The following is a 23,845-nucleotide window of genomic DNA, read 5'->3' as shown; positions in this document are numbered from 1 at the left end:
TATGGCTCAGATTCGGCATTCCTTCCTGTCAGAGGCATCAGTATCATACGACACACCATCTTTGCAAGTTTGGTGAAGTTAGGACCAGTAATAACTAAGATATAATCATCAAAGGGCACCTGCTCCAAAAACTTTAACCAGCTCTAAAAACCTTAACCTCATTCAGCATCTGAAACCTATGGCTCAGATTCAGCATTCAAGCCTGCCAGGTATATCAGTATCATAAGACGCACCATCTATGCAAATTTAGTGAAGTTAGGACCAGTAATAACTAAGATATAATCATCAAAGGGCACCTGCTCCAAAAACTTTAACCAGCTCTAAAAACCTTACCCCCATCCAGCATCTGAAACCTAAGGCTCAGATTCAGCATTAAAGCATGTCTGATGCATCAGTATCATAAGATGCACCATCCATGCAAGTTTGGTAAAGTTAGGACCAGTAGTAACCTATAAATTGCTATCAAAGGGCACCTGCACCAAAAACTTTAACTTGCTCCAAAAACCTTAACCTCCTCCAGCATCTGAAACTCATGGCCCTGATTCAGCATTCAGGTCTTTCAAGTCCATGAGTAGGTCAAGATGCATCATCCATGCAAGTTTGGTGAAGATAGGACAAGTAATAACTTAGATACAGGACCTGCAACAAAAACTTTAACCAGGTTCGGATGCCGACGCCGACGCCGAGGGTATAGCATAAGCTCCCCCCGACTTCGTTTCGGTGAGCTAAAAACTACCCAAATATGAATTCTAAATTTGAATTGCGAACTGCGTTCTAGATAGAACGCAGTTCACTATTCAATTGCATATAAGGCAATCGGGCCTCAAATATGAATTCTAAATTTTGAATTGCGAACTGCGTTCTAGATAGAACGCAGTCCACTAATCAACAATTTGAATTGCAAACTGCGTTCTAGATAAAACGCAGTTCACTATTCAATTGCATATAAGGCAAGCGGACCCCAAATATGAATTCTAAATTTTGAATTGCGAACTGCGTTCTAGATAGAACGCAGTTCACTATTCAATTGCATATGAGGCAAGCGGGCTCCAAATATGAATTCTAAATTTTGAATTGCGAACTGCGTTCTAGATATGAATTCTAAATTTTGAATTGCGAACTGCGTTCTAGATAGAACGCAGTTCACTATTCAATCGCACTAAATTTTGAATTGCGAACTGCGTTCTATAGAACGCAGTTCACTATTCAATTGCATATAAGGCAAGCGGGCCCCAAATATGAATTCTAAATTTTGAATTGCGAACTGCGTTCTAGATAGAACGCAGTTCACTATTCAATCGCACTAAATTTTGAATTGCGAACTGCGTTCTATAGAACGCAGTTCACTATTCAATTGCATATAAGGCAAGCGGGCCCCAAAAATGAATTCTAAATTTTGAATTGCGAACTGCGTTCTATAGAAGGCAGTTCACTATTCAATTGCATATAAGGCAATCGGGCCCCAAATATGAATTCTAAATTTTGAATTGCGAACTGCGTTCTAGATAGAACGCAGTTCACTATTCAATCGCACTAAATTTTGAATTGCGAACTGCGTTCTATAGAACGCAGTTCACTATTCAATTGCATATAAGGCAAGCGGGTCCCAAATATGAATTCTAAATTTTGAATTGCGAACTGCGTTCTATAGAACGCAGTTCACTATTCAATTGCATATAAGGCAAGCGGGCCCCAAATATGAATTCTAAATTTTGAATTGCGAACTGCGTTCTATAGAACGCAGTTCACTATTCAATTGCATATAAGGCAAGCGGGCCCCAAATATGAATTCTAAATTTTGAATTGCGAACTGCGTTCTAGATAGAACGTAGAACGCAGTTCACTATTCAATTGCATATAAGGCAAGCGGGCCCCAAATATGAATTCTAAATTTTGAATTGCGAACTGCGTTCTATAGAACGCAGTTCACTATTCAAATGCATATAAGGCAAGCGGGCCCCAAATATGAATTCTAAATTTTGAATTGCGAACTGCGTTCTAGATAGAACGCAGTTCACTATTCAATCGCACTAAATTTTGAATTGCGAACTGCGTTCTATAGAACGCAGTTCACTATTCAATTGCGAACTGCGAACTGCGAACTGCGTTCTAAAAACCGATTGCCAGTCTATTTAGCATTTTTTTAAAATAACAATAACATTAATATTGGAATTTTTTTTTAACTAATGTGAACTAATGATAAGATACTTGGGTTTCAGAATAAGTTTTAGAATTTGATTTGCCTATCAAATTACATTTTTATTTGCTTTTTAAGCACTCATTCTATAAGTAGATTTGTCAATATTTGAAAAAAATCAATATAATCGTATGTATTTTCTATCTTATTAAATGGTCAATATATTTGCTTTTCTCTAAATTCTTATCTTTATATAAAGTCTTCATAATATGTAAAAATCAGAAATATTTTAATGTTGGTGGCATGAAGAAAATAAACAAAATATCTTCAAAATTTAAGAAAATTAGAGGAAATGCGGGCTGAGCAATATCAATTTAAGTTTATATATTCATTCCAATTTTGCAGAATAAGCTGACGTACATTCTGATATTCTATCATATATAGAAACTTCATATCTTAAACATTTTTCTACATAACTGCAGATAACTACATATATATTAAATGACCTCGACCTGACCTTGATGTGAAAACAAAATGGCCAAATTCGATTAAACTGATAGAATCATTTGGTTATATGATTTGTTTGTAATGACTGTATTATCATTTCACGAATTTCTTAATACAAGAAGTATGTGTGATAACGATAAGACTCCTTACCTAGCATCTTCGCTAGCCAAGGGTTTACGATCCACTCTGCTCCTCTTGTAGATCGTAAACCCTTGGCTAGCGAAGATGCTTAACCTAGGCGTGATAACAATGTTTATTTTGATAATCGTACATATAAGAACCAATATTTAATTCACTTAAACACCGTGTTACTGTGGGATTCAGTTAACATAAAATCATTACAAGCTAGTACATGTATATTGTAAGTCTTGTCTTGTGTCATTGTTTGTGGACCTTTTTTGTCACAGATGGCAGTAACTGTAAGTAAAAACAATTAACTACTTACTACCTTACTCATACCTGTGTTATAACGGTTTCTATGTGTAACTCGCTTTGCTGAGGTACCGGGGAATAAAGGATCTTTGGGGACTTCGAAATAAAACCAAATATTAAAATAAGGCCAAAATATAAAGTTTATTAATTTAGATTGCAAATGTCAAAAGGTATAAATTCACAATAAACACAGTTCTTAAAATTGACAAAGAAAAAGAATATAAAACTGGACACTTGTTGCTATAGCAACAAAAGGGTCTTCCGTTCCTCGTGTATTAATCTGTACAAAAGATCCATTGCATTTTTCTTGTAAACAGAAAATGGATGTAATGTATACTGTAAAGGAATGCCCATGAAATAAACAAAACAGAAAGACAAAATTTCAATTTTTGAGTACTTTCTGTGACGACCGGAAGGTTCGCCGGATCATTCAGATCATAGTTAACATATCTTCAACATTGTTTTGTCTTTCCTCAAAGTTTGAATGTTCAAAATTTTTAGTTATATCTCGTTGAGAAAAGGTTTTTGTTTCGGGACCGGAAACGAACAAACGGAAGTGATTTCAGAAATTGAAAGTAGATATTTTAATGCATTTACTTACGGCACGTTACTGTTCATCAAATTGAGTAAAAAGTTTAAAAAAAAAACTAAAAGTAAAAAAAAAAACCGTCTATAGCTCGAACGCTTCGAGTGAGGACCGGAAGTGACGTACGACCAAATGAAACCCGTTAAACACATGTTCAATCAAATGTCCATTATCCATATAAGTTTTGTGTCTTGATCTCTCACAGTTTCTGATATCTTGTGGGTAAAGAAAAATCTGTCTTTTGACAAAAAATGATGATTTTTTTTTCAAATCTTATTTATCATAAAAGTCTAAGTTACATGCAGACTTATCATACAGTTTTTGCAGCAAAATAATCCTAATAAAATACAACTCATATTGCTTTAAGATGCAGACCTGCAAAAATTGGTTATTAGCTATTTTCCCCAGAAGCACATTACAAACGAATGAATTATTTGAAAGGTTATTGCTAAATACGTGGTAAACATGTTCTAGGTGGTGTAGAAAAAAAAACCGGTTTAGTAAAATATTTTATAAGTTTATAAAGTGCAAAACATATAAATCTAAAATGAAGTGCACATTAATTGAGAAGAAACCTCAGTGGCATGAAAACTCCGGAACTTTAATTTGTTTTTTAAAATATCTTTATTCTATTCCTAATTCCTCATCTATGAAGAACATCAATTTGAGATAAAAAAAAAAACCCAAACAAGTTTGAAAGGGGAACTAGTTTATCTTGCGGTAGGTTTTTCAGACGAAAATGACGGAATCAAGCAATTTTATGAATTTTTAATATACTATTCTTTTGATTAATATAATCATGCCAATACATGTATATAAAAAAGTCTGAATTTTTTAAGCCAAATTTTGCGAGAATTTTGAAGCCCTATATATATATATATATATATATATATATATATATATATATATATATATATATATATATATATATATGCATTGACATCACTGACCCCCATGATTTATGATTTCAAACTGATACTGATATTTAGGCAAACTGGATTAATTTTATGAAATGAAAATAATATCAAAAATCATTATATTTGGTATCAAATTGTAAGAATTATAAAAAATGTCTATTTTAAGTGCAAAAAGGTCACAACAAATTTATTTAGATTTGTAAAATTTGATCCCTTAATTCAGTGTGACCATTGTGCATAATTTAAAACAATATTTGAAGATATAAGTTTGCTTAATCAAAAATGCTAATAACAAATCCCAATCAGGCTGAAATTGCATTTTAGGTGCAAAAAGGTGAAACAAGATTGGACATAACTCAGAGGGATAAACACTGACACCCCCCCCCCCCCAATTATCATTATAATTTTTAGGTATGTTTTGTCTATAGATTCAATGAAATACTTCTCAAGAAACTCGTGATACAACATTGAGGAGTTGGAGTTGGATACCTTAAGCCTAGCTAGGAAGGGACGTAAAATTTTGACCGGTAGTCGGGCGTAAGGACGGGCTCTTAAATGAAACGCAAATATTCAGGGCGTACACGCTGTTTATGTGCAATAAGGTGTAACGAAATCGATGGTTTAATGAACTTGTGTGGCTGTGTCTATCAGCTTTATGCGCTATATTTGCATTTTATCCATTATATGCATGTAGTAGTTTGACAAAGGTTAGCGAGGTTGAGCACCTTTAAAACACAGAATAGAAATTTACTGAGAATTGAACGTGTTCAATCTATGATTTTTTATTAACTTTAGGCAATTAAGATCGTATGAAATAATGATATTGTTTTTAGAATGCATATGCTTGAAAAACGGGTGGGATGGTCGTTGTGACCCTTTTCTTTTAGTTAATATTAATTTTATTGAGACGAAGAGATTTGTACATGTACATGTACTGTGTATGAATAGAAAACAGCAAAATACTTAAACTTTAAGCAAAAGTATATTCAGATATTTATCTATTTAATTTAATATTATGACCAAATTCTTAAGATACCGTATTTGTAATCTTAATGTTGACCCCAAGCCTTCTTAAGGTTTGTAATTGAGATGCAGACCACGGTGGGTCATTATCAAAATATGCAGACTTTTAAAATATGTAAAACATGAGAAAATTATTGGTGAAAAAATTACTTTGATTGCAAAAAACACATTTAACAAACAATAAAGTATAACATCTAAAAATTTGCAAACATTGGAATCTACCATTTGGTGGATAATTAGACTAAAATTAAATGAACTGTGAAAATTTTGTCAGTGGTGTAACAGGCATATAGTATAGGAAAAAATTCTTAAATAAAATAAAATAATTCTTTTAAAATGATGGACATAAAGTTTATATCAACAAACTTCATTTAAAGTTATTAGAATTAGATAACAGAAAATATTTGACACATTTATATAGTGACCAACATAACATTTGGGAAAAAGTCTTGATGTTACTCAACAAATTTTTAATTTGAGCATTAAAAAGAACACAACTGGATTTTTCTTTTAATGGAGCATAATAAAGACATTATTGTAAATGCACTGGTGTTTTCAAATATACATGAATCATTGTCAGTTAATTTTATTTGGAGAAAAATGTACACGTTACACCACTGATTATTATGTTTTACCACTGACTTAAAGTTACACCACTGACCTAGCGATAATAAATAAGAGATAAGTGTGTTAAATTTTGTAAAATAAACTAATTTCTATTTTTGATTGCATTTAAAACATGAAAAATTTGATCTTAAATAAAAGTTTTCGTGCCTCTTTCTTTCATAATCTGAAGATAGACACACTGTTACACCACTTATAATCAGTGTTACACCACTGACACAAAAATGGCATGTAGATGTTTTTTTTACATGAATTCACTCATTCTTTGATGTTATATTTTTTACTATTGGCATCCACACACTTTTATCCACCTTGTACCGAGTTCGAACTTTCTTCGGCTCATCAATCTCACAAACAACATCTTCAATACTATACCAGCTCATATCAATCATACACTTTGGATAATAAAATTGAAATTTCTCCAATTTTCTCCAAAATCTATGCATACAATGCATATACACTTCCTCTTTGTCTATATATGTTTTTGAAGCTCAGCTAGCATTTGTTACCTTTAAGTATTTGAAAGATTTTAGTATAACATAATAGGGAATGTGAAATGTCAGTGGAATAACATATATCATTGTACACTATAAGTCATTAAAAAATTCGATTTTTTAATAAAAATATGATGTGGATAATTTCATTTCTTTATTAGAATAAATTTGTTTTTACTTTTATCTTTTAATCAAGTATTTAAATGGGTAAAACATAATTAGAGCATACAAAATGTCAATGGTATTTCAAATAATGTCAATGGTGTAACAGGTCTCATTTTCCAGATTAAGAAAACACAATTGCAATTAAATAGTCAAGCTTTCTTTATTGTGACAGTGTCTAGCTTGTAAAATTGATAAATAACAATTGTTCAAAATGCTCAAAATATAAATGAAATGGAAGAAAAAGTAAAATAATTAAATAATGTCATGTGGTGTAACAGTTTTTTCAGTGGTGTAACAACAATTTTTGGTTACACCACTGACCGTTATACCACTGATGTATCCATAGTAAATGTAGCAGTATGACCCAAGAGAACAGATACTACACTAAGCTACATAGCCTATGTTATAATGTGGTAAACATTCATCATTTATGTGAAAAACTTTTTTGTTCTTTCATAATAGAAAACCTTAAATAGCACGTAATCCCACTGACACAGTTTACATTGTATTTTTCGGAGCATACTAACATTTTCTGCCATATTTTCTATCACAATGATGTCATCACTGATACATTTATCTTTTTAGTAGCAGGGAATGATGTCACTATGATCTGGGGGATTCCAACTGTAGTACAATATTATTTACTTGATGTATTTTAAGATATTTTTATATAATTTGCCTTGTAACACCAATGACAAAAACTTTTTGTACAAGCATATATCTCATCAAATTCATTGTTTTTAAAAGAGAACTTGTTAAGGAGCATAGCAGAAATTAAAATATGAATGTTGTTTTGAAAATTAACGGCGATTTTTGGAATAAAACATCAATATTATTGAAGATATTGTAGGTTAAAGACGTTGGAAAAATTGAATGACAACATAAATTCACTGAAATCTCATAACAAATAATATTTTTTTTATACTTTAAGCAGTAAAATTGTCGATTTATTTGTTCAACAATATGGGTTTAAGTTTCTAAAATCCAATGGTACTGTATATATTCCCCAGAACATTATTTTTCCCCCTTTAAATTGACACTGACGCAAAAGGCTGCATATTTTGATAATGACCCAGGTACGAATGTACAATGAATGTTGAGTCCTATTGCTGTATACCTGAGATCTATATATTTATAGGTTTGGTGTTGATACAAACTGCCTATGCTGGAGTTCACCATTACGGAGTGTACTGTGCAAAAACCGTTCTGAGCCGAGGAGCTCGATTTGGCCCGTTCAAAGGAAAAGTCGTCAATACGAGCGAAATTAAAACTAGCGACGACAACTCTTTCATGTTGGAGGTAAAATCAATACCGGTATAATATTATAGATTACTTTAATACATAAACAATGCAATTATAACACAATTAGTGCTTTACTTTTCATTTGTTTTAAATTTCTTCTAGTAGAACAAATTTTCGACTCAAAATGAGTAATTTGCTAAGTTATAAACGAAGCATCATTTCCTTTAAAATCAGTGTAGATATAAAAATGAAAAGAAAACAAATTACGTTTTTGTTAAACGCAAAATTCTGTAACCCTCCCCCCCCCCCCCCCTCATCTAAGATGACTGAATATTTGAAAATGCGTTAACAATAAGAAAATGCGTGCCGAACTTATTAACCCATTACAAGTATACGTTTTATAAGTTTTAAGAATAGAATTTTGGCAGACAAAGGGACCGACATTTTGCACCCGAATTTTTTGTATCCTGGGGGTATAAAACGTCTTTCGAAATTGAGTTACTACAAGTGTCTGCTTCCCTGTAATTTTCTTACTATGACTACTGTTTCCTTTACGTGACAAAGTCTTTATTTTTTGTTAGATCATTGGTCTAAAGAACCATGAAATACGATGTCTAGATTTGAACAGGGGAAGAATAGAAGGGGGGTATATCGCTCGTTTTGTTTGCCATTTTTTTGAAATTCAAGAACCCGACGTCCTAGCGCATGATACTTACAACACCTGTTGTGTTTTGAAGCGAGCTGGTAGAGTTCGACCCCTTTCTTTATTTATGGTTACATTGAAATTAATGTTAAAACGGGCTTGGCCCCTGTGCGTCCAATAAAATGTGTTCGGGTGTATGAAATACCTGAATGCGGTGAAGCATGAATAATACTCTCGGCCTTATATACGGGGTGTGTAGCGATGAGCAGAACATAAAGATCGACGACTTATACGGGGGTAGTCGGAGATAAAAGGTAAATATTGCGTATTTATGAATTTATGTCAGCTTTAATGAAAATCTCTTTGATATGCGTACCTACATGTACAAAAACAGATATATGTATAAACTTCTAATACCTTGCCATCATCTTTAAAAAACATATTTACATAGATATTTTTACAAGTAAAATACCAATGTATTGTAGGCAAGGGAGTAGGAAACATGACATTGTATTGGAATTCAAAAAAACCATAACGGTAATCAATAGAAAATTGTGGAATACAATTAAACGAGGCTTGGTGTTAAACAAATTAAACATCAAATCTTCCTAAAATTTTCAAATATGATGTCCTTATCTTGGAACCATTTTTAGTTAGGAAATAGTATATATTTTTTCTTTAAATTTTGGCATTTTCCTATGTTTTTAGATGAAGCTCTCCTTTTAAAAGAGATCAATAAAGTCTAAAAATGGCGACAATCATCAAGCCCTCTTAAACAAAAACCGTACAGAGTAAAAAAAAAAAATAGTTTTTAAATCTCGATTTGTTTTTGTGTAGGGGTGCTAGTGATCAGAGATCCTTAAATCCAGTAGCTGTTTCGACCAGAAAAATTCCAAATTACTTTCATGTAAAATGGTATCAAAAAAAAGAAATAACCCAACTTAAATTAAACTTTAAAAGTAAAACCATAAATAGATAAAAATATAAAAATCATGCTAGTACATGTAAATAATCATCAAATTATCAAAATCTTACTTCAATTCTTTTTCCAATCGTCAAGTTCGAATGATGCATATATGCAGGGTCCCTCAAATTCTTTCCCAAAATAGTTCTCAAATTTGAAAAATGAATAGGTTGATAAAATACATTAAAAAATTAAAAATGATGACAAATGAAACAATAGATAATTATTTCCAAAATGTTGCCGTTTAATGATGAATACTATTTTTCTGATATAAAGCATTTGTATCTCACCGCATTCATTATTTTAAAAGAACTGATTTTCTTTGCTTACTTGCATGGAATTTATTCATTATTGTTTCTTAATTCTTCGAAAAAGAAGTCTTATTGATATCAGTTCCGGAGTGTAGAAATTTCACATAATGTTTCTTCTTCAAATTATTTTATTTATCAGGATGAACACTTAATAGTTTCGTTAAATGTACAGCCATTGATAATTTGTTTTTTTAGAATGGCATCCTAAAACGCGCATTATCATTTTTTAATTTTTTTTAAATTTCTTAAATAAAAAAAAGACAATCCCCAAAAATAGTTAAGAAAGTACAAACATTCTAGTAGTTACCCAGATCTCGTTCAAAATCAAAAATCAAAATCAAATTCAGAACCTTTTTAAATAGATCTCCTAGTTATGAAATATTGGGCAAATAATCAGTAACCCTAAAGCAAGGTCAGCACTTAATTCTTCCAAAAGGAGACAAGACAAATCATTTCTTAAAAAAAAAAAAAAAAAAAAAACTAAACCAAAAAGCTGGCGCCCTATCTCGATTATGAATGTATCATATAAAATGGTTAGTCATGCATAGCTTGCAGAATTAAAAAAAAAAGTTTCAGATTATCTAAACGATGGTAATCAAAAGGGCTTACTTTCAGGTAGATTCAATGAAGAAAATACACGAGTTATATATGACGTTATCAATAATACTTAGAAAAAAAACCCATTATCATATAATATCATATTACGGTATCATATTTCTTATTTTGAGTTAACTTTTGATCTGTTTCATGAAAATTTGTGTAAAAAGTTTTCAATTTTTGCCCAGATTTAATAAAATGGGTATCAATTTTATATAATTAAGTTCTGGTATGTGTTTTAAGGTTAGTATTTTTCAATTTTTTTTCTTGATATAGACGAGGTCATCGTGAAGGTAAATCTATCTCCCCATATCTATTTGATAACGGCGTTTAAATAACAGAACATAATCAAAAAATCATAACATTTAAAAGAACAGGGATACAAAAAGAATTTGCCAGTTTTCTACTATATGCAGGTGATACGGCTCTGATTTAGAGAGTAAAAAAACTCTGAAAAGCGCACAAGATTAGTTTTTTTTTAATCCAACGTCTCAAGATTAAAACCTAAAACTAAGGCTATTTTGTTTCAGACAAAACGTGACTATATATATCTTTAAATGTATCAATCAAGAATTCGTGCGTGCACGGGTTGGCATATATATGATATCAGACATTTACGAAATAGATACATCGACACACCGTATTGTTGACATTTACATAACCAAACTTTCAGCCTACAATAATGCTATTGATTTCACTACACTCTGCTTAGTTTGAATAATCTAACTGAAAAACCTCGGGACCGGTCTTCACCACAGTTAAAACGCCTCCGATATATATTCACCTGTATTAATGTAGCAAAAAATTGCAGAATCGCTCCGGAACGATTTTGGAGAAAATTTATGAAGCTGCATTGTAAATAACAGTCAAATTATTCACACAAAACCATTTTGAGGCTGTAAATATCTTTCATCTAAAAAATTAATTCATACTGATGAAGAATTCAACACTTTTCACCAACTTTCTTCCTCGCTTCTTTACACACCATGTTGACATTCGGAACTCTTGGGGGTTTTCATACTAAATGCACTGAGTTTGAGTTATCTCCCGTATTTCCTTTAATGAATATATGACAATTTACGCGTATTTGTAATATCGTTTCTGAGTTTATCCATACAAATGTCATAATTTGGAAACATACACTAAAAAGCCTCCCGTGATTTAGCGTGAATGTAATGCGCATGCACAAGAGTGTAAAATCCAAAAAATTCAGATGATTTCCGTTTTTTTTAAAAGAAGTTTTCTTTGATTATTAATTAGCGAAGCTTGATTGAGAAAATATAAAAACAAACTGGTAATCTTCAAGTACCACTGATGTTTAAAATATATAAAACAAAAGACAGTACCCATCCGATTTCTCGGTATTAAAGCTAAAAAAATCGAGTCTATTATTTTAATATTGTAGTATAGATACTGGTACATGTATTATATATAAACATGCATCATACACTGGATAAATGAGTATATATGAAAACTACATGCATGTGATATTATTCACAAAGTCAAGGTGAGATCAGAAAATGAAATATAAGCTAGATTATTCAATTTTAATTTTGTTCACAACATATCATGTTCAAAAAATAAAAACCAGTAATCTATGCAGATACTAGGGATTACAGAGAGAGAGAGAGAGAGAGAGAGAGAGAGAGAGAGAGAGAGAGAGAGAGAGAGAGAGAGAGAGAAATTAGTAATAAAAAGTATATCCAAGAAGCGAAAATGTTGCTGCAATCCGGATTTAAAATCTTTAAAATCTTTCAGCATTAATCATTATCATCTTTTGATCTTCACAAACAAAAATTCATCTTCCATTCTCAGTTTTCTTTTACGAACCAACCGATCGTGATTCATTGTGCCTAAAACCCCTGTCGACAACTTGCCAGCTCCTTGTATTAGCAAATGACAGTGTCAAGAAAGTGTCACTGTCACTCATTCCTGTCAAAATCATCGCCAGCTCTTTAGAATGTTGTATAGACTCAATGGTGAATCTATTTTAACAGACACTAAGGACTGAAAAAGCATGGTTCTTTTTGGACGTATTTTCTTACCAGCTTGGTTCTTTGTCTGCTGACAAAAATTTCACAATCCCTAGGAATTTAATATAAAAGATTTTCGGCAGTTTATTCAATGAACTTCGTCAGCTAAAAAAAAAAGTTACATCATTTGTAAAGCCATATTAAAAATCATCCAGGAGACATATTCTGATTGAGTAAATATTCTTTTTATTGTAAATCAATTCAACTGTATTTAATGAATAAATCACGTGGTTGGGCGTGTTAAATCCCATTCTGGTAAAATAAATACCTAAAAAAACCTCATGAACACAAAATTATAAACACTTTTAAAGTTTTCCATGCTACTGATTAAATGTTGTTATGAATCTGTATTAGATTACAATTAATATTGGGATTGCATGCTCTGGGTCCCGAAATGTTCTCTTGGGTGGATAACGTTTCACAAGTACTCTTTTTTTTCGTGGGAATATTTCGGTCAACATTCCATCTCTGACCCGAGAATAAAAAAAAATCTTTTGCTGAACGGTTCGAGTGAGAACTAGAAGTGACGGACGACCAAATAAAAACCCGTTAAACACATGTTTAATTAAATGTCTATCATTCATATAAGTTTTGTATCTTGATCTCTTACAGTTTTTGAGATCTCGCGGGTACAAAATTTTTATAAAAGAAAGCTACCTGAGATGTTTGATATGTCTCACCGGAAGTAGAATTTTTTCGTTTATTTAACCATGAGAAGATGACCTTTTGTATTTCTATTGCTAAAATGTTACTTCCATTCTAAATAATAAAAACAATTTTAAGAAGTCAAATTTTGGTGTAATTCCTGTGACGACCGGAAGTTACGCCGGATTAAACATGTTTAGAAAAAGGAACGTTAACCTCGATCCAGCTGTACATCTACCTTTCAAGGCGATGAATTCCCCAGTGCAAACTCCTCGATTTTGCTGGATTTTTTTTTTCATGTTTGTCATAAAAATCCCCTAAAATTGACGTCAAAATAGAACACATGTACATGTAAGACTGTAATCTAGAAGATTTTGTGTTTGAACTCCGAGCAAGGTTCTAAATATTGAAGGATTGCCGAAAATAATGCATAGGAATCATTAATTACCCCCTCCCTTCCCCACCCCACCCCCCAAAAAAAATTAAGTTAACACTGGCTTGATTTAGAGCCCTTTTTACCCCAAAATAAAAACATCTAATATTTACTAGTTTATTATGCGTTTATATAAAATTTATTGATATAAAAACGCATGCCAAAGAGTTTAAAAAAAAAATTAGAAAACTGTTACGGGAATTTATATGTATAATTATAATAAAACATTTTTTGTGCAATCCTTTGTCCTTTTGTTTCTTTTTTAAACAAGAATTTGGCTAAAAATCAATAAATTTAGAAATAGTACAAAAAGTTACTTGTATGTGTCTTATTCTTAAAGATAATGAATAGAAAAGTATTCTCTTTTGAGAAGTGGACAGGCATAGCCTACATGTACATCCACTTCTCTCCGTAAGCCCTCAATTTTTGGTTCTGGAAAACGTCTAAATGTCTGAACCGAAGTCGGTCTACATTTCGACCCATGTTTTGACTCCAGTTTCCCTGAATTTTCGTAACAGACCTATTGTTTATACATTTTTAACATCAATGTATCCATATATCACAAACAAATCAACACTAACCCCTTGTCAAATGATTTTCACAACTGATACGAAAATTCGGAGAAACTAGAGTCAAAAAATGGGTAGGCATACTGTAAATTTTTTTTATTTTACATATATTACAATCATGTTAAGAGAAAAGTGATACACTGAAATTCATTGAAATCCAGGACAAAAATGTGCAAACCCCTGCCTGAATTTTGCGTGGACAACCTCTTAATCATTAATTCAAAAATATTTTAAAAATCTTAAAAACGGTCCCAACCATCCAGCGCCGACACGTTCCTCGAGCATCTTTTTGTATCTCCTCGTTATAAAGAGTTCCAGTAAAACTATTATTATTTAAAATCATTTTTAATTTGATTGTAATTTTATTATATATAGATATATGCCTAGATGGCCAAGTGGTTAGAACGATGGCCACTCCCCTGCGAGGAGCGAAGCTTTCATAGGTTGTGAGTTCAAGCCCCGGCCACGGTGAAGATCTGATATATAATATAGTGAATTTTCCTGTGCGGTACATTTTTTTATATCAGCAATTCAAGTGTATTTTGAAAAAAGATTATATAGCCTTGGAGATTGCATACTCTAGTATTTTGCAGAAATGCCTGGTAAGGTATCCTATTTTTTTGCAAGAAAGATTTTCAAAGTAGTAGTAAATTAATACCAAATTCTTGGGAAAAGTTATATAAAATTGAGGAACGTGTCGTCTGACCTTAAGAAACGGATGTCAACGAGCATTAAACAAAACTACAGATAACTCAGACACGAACTTGTGACCTTACTTTTGTATCGCTTTAATCCCTCTGTAATGACGAAGCACTGAGGGTAAATACACGGAACTTCAGTGTTGTGCTTCTGTATTACACGTGAGTACATACCCGATCAATTTTCCTATCGATTTTCAATACCCTAATCAAAGCTTCGTAAAAATCTGAAGATGCTGTGAATATTCAGCATGAAATGCCTTACATTGATTTTTCTCTGAGTAAGGATATATCCGTTTTCCAGGTACGGAATATTTAATTATTATCACAATACTTTTAAAAATCTTTTTTTTTTTTTTTGGTGAGGGTTAACATTTTGTGTGGTCAGTTCCATTTTGTTTCACATGTTTGAACGCGTGTGATGATTTTTTTTTTAAAGAGAAAATGACTTTTATGTGGACAGTTATGGTATAAAATGCCTCAGTCTTCATTAGTCTCGCCTCACTGTCGCTTTCTAAAATATCTTCTTTATTTGAAAGGGGAGAGTTGGTTGTCCTCACGCTAGTGTAGAAATGTAATGCCCTGTTGCATGTACATAATAGAAACTTTACATACAAATTGATGTATCTATTGAAATGAGGATGATACTTATCTTATTTTAGATACATGTACAATTTACATTGTACATGTACATGTATGTATAGGTATGCAAAGTCAGACAGAGTGCGGACTTCATACCGTCTTTATATATTCCGGTTGGTTTATTCCCACTTTTATTCTTGTTCTTGAATTTTTCCTCTCTAGCTATAATATTATATTGATCGAATGAACATATTATGTATATGTTGAAACTTCGACATAAAACATGAATTTCTCAAGTACGTAATGAACTACCTATACATGTGAATGGAGATGAAAATGATCATGGCCTCTGCATATAGAATACCTTTCAAACATCTGAAAATTTCATAGAAAAAATATTTGTCGCCATGTTGAATCCTGGCTGCACTACTTCGAGTTCTCACATGTTTAGGAAATGTACGTTGAATTTGTTTCTCTTATTGACCAGGGATTAAAACCCACCCGACCGTGAGAACTGACCGAAATATTAATCCTCCTTTATAGCTAAAGGCGATTTTAAAAAGGACTCTCATCTATACTAGTAATTAAATAGTTTGACACCAGCAATTATTGATGTCTTAAGGTGCGACCGCAATGTATATCATATTGGGATAATGATCAAAATCGTGTATATTTTTTTTCTCTAAACAATATGAACACATCATTCGGGTTTTTTTAAAGATCGTTAAAAAACTTAATTTAATTTTTTTTGGCTCAGATTCAAGCCTAGTTTAATGTTTTTCTGTGATATAAAACATGCAGATTAACCATGAACTGCACAAGAACCATTTTACCAAGATATTGGACTTTGGGTAGTTGTGCCAAACAGCAATGTTACGTAGGCCTGTCTATTTCAAAGTCGGCCTTTCAGCCATCGCTCATTGAAATCAACAAGATTTGTCTGGCCTTTAAGAAAATTAAGACTACATTATACAATAAACAGCAATCTTTGCCACTTGAATCCAGTATCATTTTAAACTTTTTACGATGAAAGAAATAAATTAAGCAATAAACTAAGTTAAACACTTGTGCAATGGATTTTTGTTTTTTCATGACACACTCCACATAAGAAGCTAGATCCCTAACATCAGTAAGTGCCATTCACGATATTTTATAATGTTACACGAGTGTCTGCATTGTAAAAACAGGCTCCGATGCAATGCTCAACAGTTAATAAATCATTAAACAAATAAACATGCCACTTTTGATCGAAAAAAAATACAGCCTTTTAAGGGAACTTTATTTTATTCTGCAAGAGCAAAAAACGATGCCATATAAAGATCTTTTTTTAAGTGATTCATAAATCCCAACTGGAACAAGATAAGCATTTACATGTACATATGTATAATGTTGAAATTAAGCCAGATTAATTAAAACACACACAAACACACACACACACTTTTTCGAATTATTATAAAACTTTTTAGTAGAGTAAAAAAAAGAAGGGCTCTTATGGAGACTGGGTACGTAGACAACAAATTAATCATTAGGTCTACATTAAAACTTTTGAAATAATTTGTTGAGCTACATGTATAAACGATAATACACATGTAGAAATGGAAAATTTTATACGTTAATCTTTAAACATATTGCTTTTTCTTAGAAAGATTTGTTAACCAGCCTAAAACTTTCCTATTATTATACACATACTTAACAAATCGATAGTTTTTAAGGGTATACATAAAATTTGAAATAAAGTTGGACCAAGCAGATTTAAGTAAGAGCAAAAAGATGGCGGCGGTATTATGTTTCTGAGACAACCCCGGTTTAAAAGATAATAGGTACTGCATTCAGCACTCTGACGTAAAAGTGAATATCATACAAATGTTGTTTTTTTAAACTTACTAACATCATACAATAATAACTATGTATAATTTTCATCCTAAAAAGTAAAGAACAAAGTAATACGAGATAATAAATAGTTTTGGTAATGAATGTCGATATAAGATTTTATCTCTGAATTATCTCCGGTACAAACATTTATCCGTTGCTCGCTATAATCACAGGGGCATCTATGACATAATTATATACTATTTATATATATGTCATACAGTGTAGAGCGGATACGATGCCCCTGTGCTATAATGAAAAAAATTAAAATCAAGACAATGTGATGAATTAATAAGAATCGTTTAAAAAAAATATAAATTAACACCGAGTGTGAAAATTTAATGCTACATTGTAAATCAATATTAAAAAAAAGCTTTTTCATTTATAATGAGATGGTTTAATAGATTTAATCAATAGATAAGGAAAGAAACCATCAACTTTGGATAGTTGGATAGCAAACAAAATTAAATAATAAAAAAACCAATATCTCTTTGTTAGGGACAGAATCGGGCGTTTTCATTATTGATAACCGTTTTGATGGCGTATACTCGTAGATTCTTTAAAGCCACAAAACCTCATTAAGTAAAGAAAAAATCCAAATATTTCATCCTTAAAATACTAGTTTCAAATATTCAGTTTATTTGTCTAGATATGCAAGGTGCTCAGACTCACTACATCAAAACTTTGTCACAGGAAGCCGATTTAAAAGTTTGGCTATATTGTTTGTATTAATTGATTTTGTCGATTTTAATCACAGCTCAGTGGTATAAAAAAATGAACAAACGGCCCGGGCTAATTCGAACACGTGATCCATAGATAGCGATTTCGAATCCGCCTAGGACTTTTCATATTTCCGGAATCTCATTTTTAAAAATCGTATTCTTTTTAATCCAAAATTGCATTTCTTTTTCGTAAACTTTACTTAATATTTACTTCTTTTGAATCATGCTATCTTTCAAAAAACAAGAAATTTTCTGCTGAATTGGGTCTAGCTTTTTTCAAGGTATTATTATAGCGAGCCACCTTAATAAAATCCGTTATATAAACACTGTTTTGGACAACAAAGACGAAATGTCCGTTTCTTTCATTAGCAGTGGCAGCACTGGACCCCTGTGAACATTTAAACTTAACGTCTGTAGTCAATCTTTTGTTTGCCAACAATATACATTTCCAAATCCGAAATAAAACAGATTACATAACTTTGGAACTTTAAATTCTGACTTAAAAATATATTTTAGGTTGCGACCTCAGGTCAACTTGTAGGCTAACATCTACACAAGTAGCTGGCTAGGAAGTGTGTTATTTGTTCAATCAATGGGGGAATTCAATGTTTCTATCATCTATGAAGGCCTTTAAATAGAGATTTGTGAATAAGATTATCCTTTCTAAAAGTACATGCTAAAACTGTGTTGGTCAGTTCGGATTTCTTTGTTAAGTATAGCTACTATATGAGTTGTAAAAAAAACAAAACAATGTCATACATGTACACTTGGTAATATAAAAAAGTTATTTTATAATAAAGTCCCATTCGACCGAATAATTCACCACAGAATCTTTTTTTAAACTTATTTTCTATAATCGTCATCGCGTCTTATCGTGAAAGAGCCGAGTTCGACTCTTTGGGCGTTTAATCCGCTTAATCCGAAGTAGTTCACTGAGAAAATAAAAACCGGACCGTCAATTCAATGTTTGTTTTATGTTTTGCTACTGTTTATTTCTAGAGAGAGAGAGAGAGAGAGAGAGAGAGAGAGAGAGAGAGAGAGAGAGAGAGAGAGAGATTGCCATGCTGCCTTTTAGGCCTAGAACTAACCATTAACCTTCTAGCTTGCTGAACAAGACATTCAAAGCAATTGATTTTCTGATGCTGTAATAAGCACCAATCAATAGTTGTGTCAAAGGTTTCCACCTTTTGGAAATGGATCATATTGTTAAGTGTATACATGTAAATATGGCTAGTTAATGTATGGCGGCCAGGTACGGTCATTATTCAACTGAAACCTAATCAAGTTAATATTATGATTTGGTTTGTAGAACGGACGTCACAAGCAAAGCAAAAAAAAAAGCAGTTGCTATTAACGGGGTTTATTGGAGAATTTCTTGTGTGATTTTTTATTTTTGAAAACGGACTTTTTCATGACCATGTAAAACAGAATTTTTATTTTCTGATTTTATGTAATTTTTAAAGGCCTCTTCCTAAAATGAGGGTAACCGCCACTAATCTCATTCTCAACCCACAAACAGACCCTCACAGATTTATATAATGCATATAACATGCACCTAAGAAATTGCGGGCTTATCATCTTTCTATCATTATGCGTTGTTTGCAGAACAGTTCTTCTGAGGAGTGCGTGATATACAAACGCGCATCCGGTAAAAATCGTGCAGTTTCAATCCAAGTATCCAATAGCTTAATCCATCAAGGGTTAAAGAAGAGAGGAGCTTTCTGTAAACTTTTGACTTGGGGTAGGGCGGTTAAAGCTTCTGAACTTGTGCGGTCAATCCAATTGTATATTTCGTACAATATAAAAAAATATGTTTTAACCCCCGTTGGCGGGTTATGTAATTTTTCTGCAATGACCGATTCCTTCATAACCCGCATGAATCATCAAAGAAAGCATTTTTTGCTTATATTTTATTACATCTTTCTACTAACAAATCAATGAATTGATCGTAAAGAGTAAGTAAAATTGATTAAATTATTGATACCGTGCATCAGTACGTTAAATAAAAGAAACAGCCAAGTTGTCTTATATGGGAATTGGAGTCTAACATCAGCATAATTATTTCGTGCAATCTGTGATGTTTATTCAGTCGATGAAGATTTCAACCAATCGATAAAAGGGTGTGTAGATTTCAGTCCTGTCAGTTTCTACAGAGCTGTGATTAATTATATAGGCCTATCAGAAGCGCCTTGGTTGACTTTTTCTCATGACGTCACGTTCAATTCTGTCAGCTACGTCATGCATAAACAGTACCCGCCCCTTAACCATTGACTTTCAAATTTTGATCTTTGGAATAGGTACATTTAGCTGTAGCTTTGCGAAGAAAATTTGGGCTAGACTATACATGCACATATAGCATTAGTGCATTCGATCATAATTACGAAAAACTTCATTTACTGCACACGAAAAATTTGCTAGTTTTGAGCATATCAAACATCATTCTGTGCAAATAATATATTTGAAAAATTCTTCATTATGTTTAATACTGTTAATAGTTGTTGCTTTACTTGCCCCAAACTTTCTCCTTATAAACAACCTTTAGGCTAGCCGACCTCGGGAAGCGGATCAATTTATACTTTAAGAAACCATGGCACTGTATAGAGCTGATGGTTTACGGTTCAGAGACAAGTGAAGTAGTGGCATCTGCGGTTAAATGCATGAGGATGTGGTACACATGTAGGTTAACGGGAGACAAACGGATCGGACACTTGTCTGACGAAGATGACTCAGTTTATACACACATGTACTCATCCCTTGCACTTTCCACTTCTGTCACAGGGTCTTTCACATCATCGTTTAAATCGTTTATTCACTGATGTTTTGGTAAGAAAATCTAGAAACCGGGTTTTGTTTTTTTAACAAAAATTATTCTTTTTTCATATACTGTTATAATGTATTACCAAAGAACAATGACAGAGGTATTTTTTGGGGAAAAAGGTCCAGTTATGTCCATCGTTGTACATGTAAATGCATGCCCTTTACATTACATGTACCCACAGCTCCCACTAGTTTTCTATGGGAGCAAAACAAATGCAATTTCGCTCATCATTGCAACACTGCATATTAAGCAAAACTAAAGTAATTTAAAGCAATGCATGTCAACATCTTTTATTGTCAATGTCAGAATCATTTTATAACTTCTTTTATTAACAGCGAAACACATTCCGGACACGAAAGTCAAATTACCTGGAGTATGAATACTATCCATGGTAAATCAAAATCAGAACACTCTCACCCTAAAGTGGCTTTGAATACATTTAAAACGATCTCATTCGCACCCACCACTTACTGGTAAAAATAACAAAGGGTAGATGATGGAGCGCGGGTCTATTAAGGGGGGGGGGGGGGGGGCAAAGTTATACTTAACCATAACCAAAATTTTTTTTGTTTGTCAAGATTTTTAATAAGTCTTGCCCCCACCCACTTTCAGTTTGCTTTTGACGCCACTAGGAGTGAAGTTAGGATGTCACAGATGAAGCCTAATAAAGAGGTGGAGTGGTGGTGGTGGGGGGGGGGCATGGCTATTATAATTTTTTTTACGTACGTAAAAGTATTATTGAAGAAGCAATGCTAATTTGAATGGGGGCTGGATGATAATGGTACAGATTATCAACAGTTCCTGCTTCGCTTGCATGAAGTTGAAACATAGTGTTAATGATAGAATTAATGCCTTCTGTTTTATGTTTCAGGTTGAATAGAGGAGATAAGCAAGAGACAAGAATGGCAAACCGGCAACGATTTTACGTGGTGATTCTGACTATCCTGTCTGGCTTCGTTCTCGGGTATCTTTATACATCTATGTACACCAAATTCCTTGTCTCCAAACAGGCACCCGTTTCACATTCTTTAAGTAATATAGGAGCGCGGCAGGCTTTAGAGAATAATATAAAACTGCAACTGAACTCAAACCACAACGTTGAGATAAGGTTTCCTGCAAAAGAAGTGAAGACACAAGTTGCAGACAGCGCTAAGCAACAAACTTCAGCTCCACCAACCAAATCAAACGTTGCGTTAAAGTTACCAGAAAAAGACGTCACGACAAAAGTTACAGAAAGTGCTAAGCAACAACTTTCAGTTCCATTAACCAAACCAGGACCTCTGTTATCGAAACCTGATTTCTGGGGCACGGTGATATCAAGGACAGATACGGGGTGGCAAAAACAGGAGAATCTGTGTAATTCCTCCAGCAAGTTTGTACGAACTCGCCTTCGAGGACCCCAAAATACACCTATACACGTGTACACTCCAGAAGAGGATCAATGGGTGTCTGGAAATATCATTCGACAAGGAATGTGGGAAGGAAATCTCGTCACAAGGATTCACAATATTTTGAAGAACGAACCCGATGTGGTGTTTTTAGATATCGGTGCCAACGTCGGTGTTTTTTCACTGACAGTTGCCAAGCTCGGTCGAACAACTGTGTCTGTGGATGCCCTGGAGGGTAATGTGGCTCGCCTGTGTCAATCCATGAGGGACGGTAAACTTTCAGATCACATGATCGTGATCCATAACGCGCTGTCGTTTCAACGTGAAAAAGTGGCACTCGGTACGCATAAAAAGAACGTGGGTGGAACCTATGTAAAGAAACTGGAGAAAATGGGACTTGATAAAATCGACCAGTCGGCGTTAGTGGTTGATGCCATTCTCCTAGATGATTTATTAGAAATCTTCAACTTTAAAAGAGTAGTGATTAAAATGGACGTTGAGACTTTTGAAGCCAACGTACTAAAGGGAGCTGATAAGTTTTTCAGTACAGTTCAGGTTGACTATTTGCTGATGGAATTCGTTGCCCACAGAGGAAAAGACAGTGGAAATTTTATTGTCGAATTTTTGAAAAAACATAATTTAGTCTGCGAGAATTCCAACAAAAACCATGCCACGTGGTCTGGGGAAGTAATGTTTAAGAGAGTTGTTTCTTCTTGATCTCTAGTTAGTGTTTTTAACAGGTATCTCAATTCCACATTGCACTGAATGTTTCCGATGTCACTGCTTCGTGTATGTTGTTGACGTCATTTCATTTTATGTTCTGACGTAATCGCTGTATGAGTTAGTGCGCTGAAATGGTGAAGTGAAAGTAAAACTTGAACCATAAAAATTTTTCCTTAAAAAAAGAATATGCTATTTATTACTGTTGAACAAAGCTTATGCTTAAAAAGTTTATATTTGCACAGAGCTAGTGATATTGATTAAGTGATCATGAACATTATTTGAAGTGAATTCAAGTTGTATGATGTAATAATAATATGCTTATATTGAGCGTGGATGTCCATGTTGTTGCGTGATAGTTTACTTATGAAAAAAGTATCTTAAATGTCTACCTTAGAACTACAAGGTGAGTTTTATTTTTAATATGAATTTTATTAAATGGACTCTATTATAAACAAACTCGCTTTGATTACATGTGCCACATCGTCAGAAACCCATGACCGGTTTACTTACTGACTATGAGTCATCTTGCTGAAGTTTTCCCGTTCTCTGGAATAATTCATGCTCTATTCGGATTGGTTCCTCTATACTTTCGTAAAGAAAAACCACAACAAACGTGTTAATGCTCACTCCTGCAACTATTAAGAGCTGTTTTCATAACATGTGATCGTCGTTTACATGAATGGGTTAAAGGATTATCCCTATAAAAGTTGTTTTGCCGTGTGT

At 33.0% G+C, this 23,845-nt stretch overlaps 1 protein-coding gene across 4 annotated transcripts; it reads left to right on the top strand.

The window, feature by feature from the left end:
- Nucleotides 1–3,041: 3,041 nt before the first annotated feature.
- On the top strand, nt 3,042–23,341 carry LOC105334539 (uncharacterized). 4 transcript variants are annotated; one of them, XM_034453744.2, is made up of 3 exons: nt 3,042–3,063; nt 8,024–8,184; nt 21,883–23,341. In XM_034453744.2, the coding sequence occupies exon 3, from the start codon at nt 21,914–21,916 to the stop codon at nt 23,114–23,116; it is 1,203 nt and encodes a 400-aa protein (XP_034309635.2). In that variant the 5' UTR covers nt 3,042–3,063; nt 8,024–8,184; nt 21,883–21,913; the 3' UTR covers nt 23,117–23,341. The 4 variants fall into 4 exon arrangements, with proteins under 4 accessions (XP_034309635.2, XP_034309632.2, XP_011436335.4 ...); XM_034453741.2 differs by lacking the exons at nt 3,042–3,063; nt 8,024–8,184 and adding an exon at nt 8,999–9,084; XM_011438033.4 differs by lacking the exons at nt 3,042–3,063; nt 8,024–8,184 and adding an exon at nt 15,058–15,182.
- The last annotated feature ends 504 nt before the right edge of the window (nt 23,342–23,845 follow it).

This window comes from Magallana gigas, chromosome 10, assembly GCF_963853765.1.
Source record: "Magallana gigas chromosome 10, xbMagGiga1.1, whole genome shotgun sequence".
Classification (NCBI taxonomy): domain Eukaryota; kingdom Metazoa; phylum Mollusca; class Bivalvia; order Ostreida; family Ostreidae; genus Magallana; species Magallana gigas.
The sequence above is the reverse complement of the archived record's forward strand: the minus strand, read 5'-3'. Positions and strand labels throughout refer to the sequence as shown.

Bases quoted from the DNA above. Each gene is read 5' to 3' on its own strand.
- LOC105334539 (XM_034453744.2), top strand. From the start codon at position 21,914: ATGGCAAACCGGCAACGATTTTACGTGGTGATTCTGACTATCCTGTCT.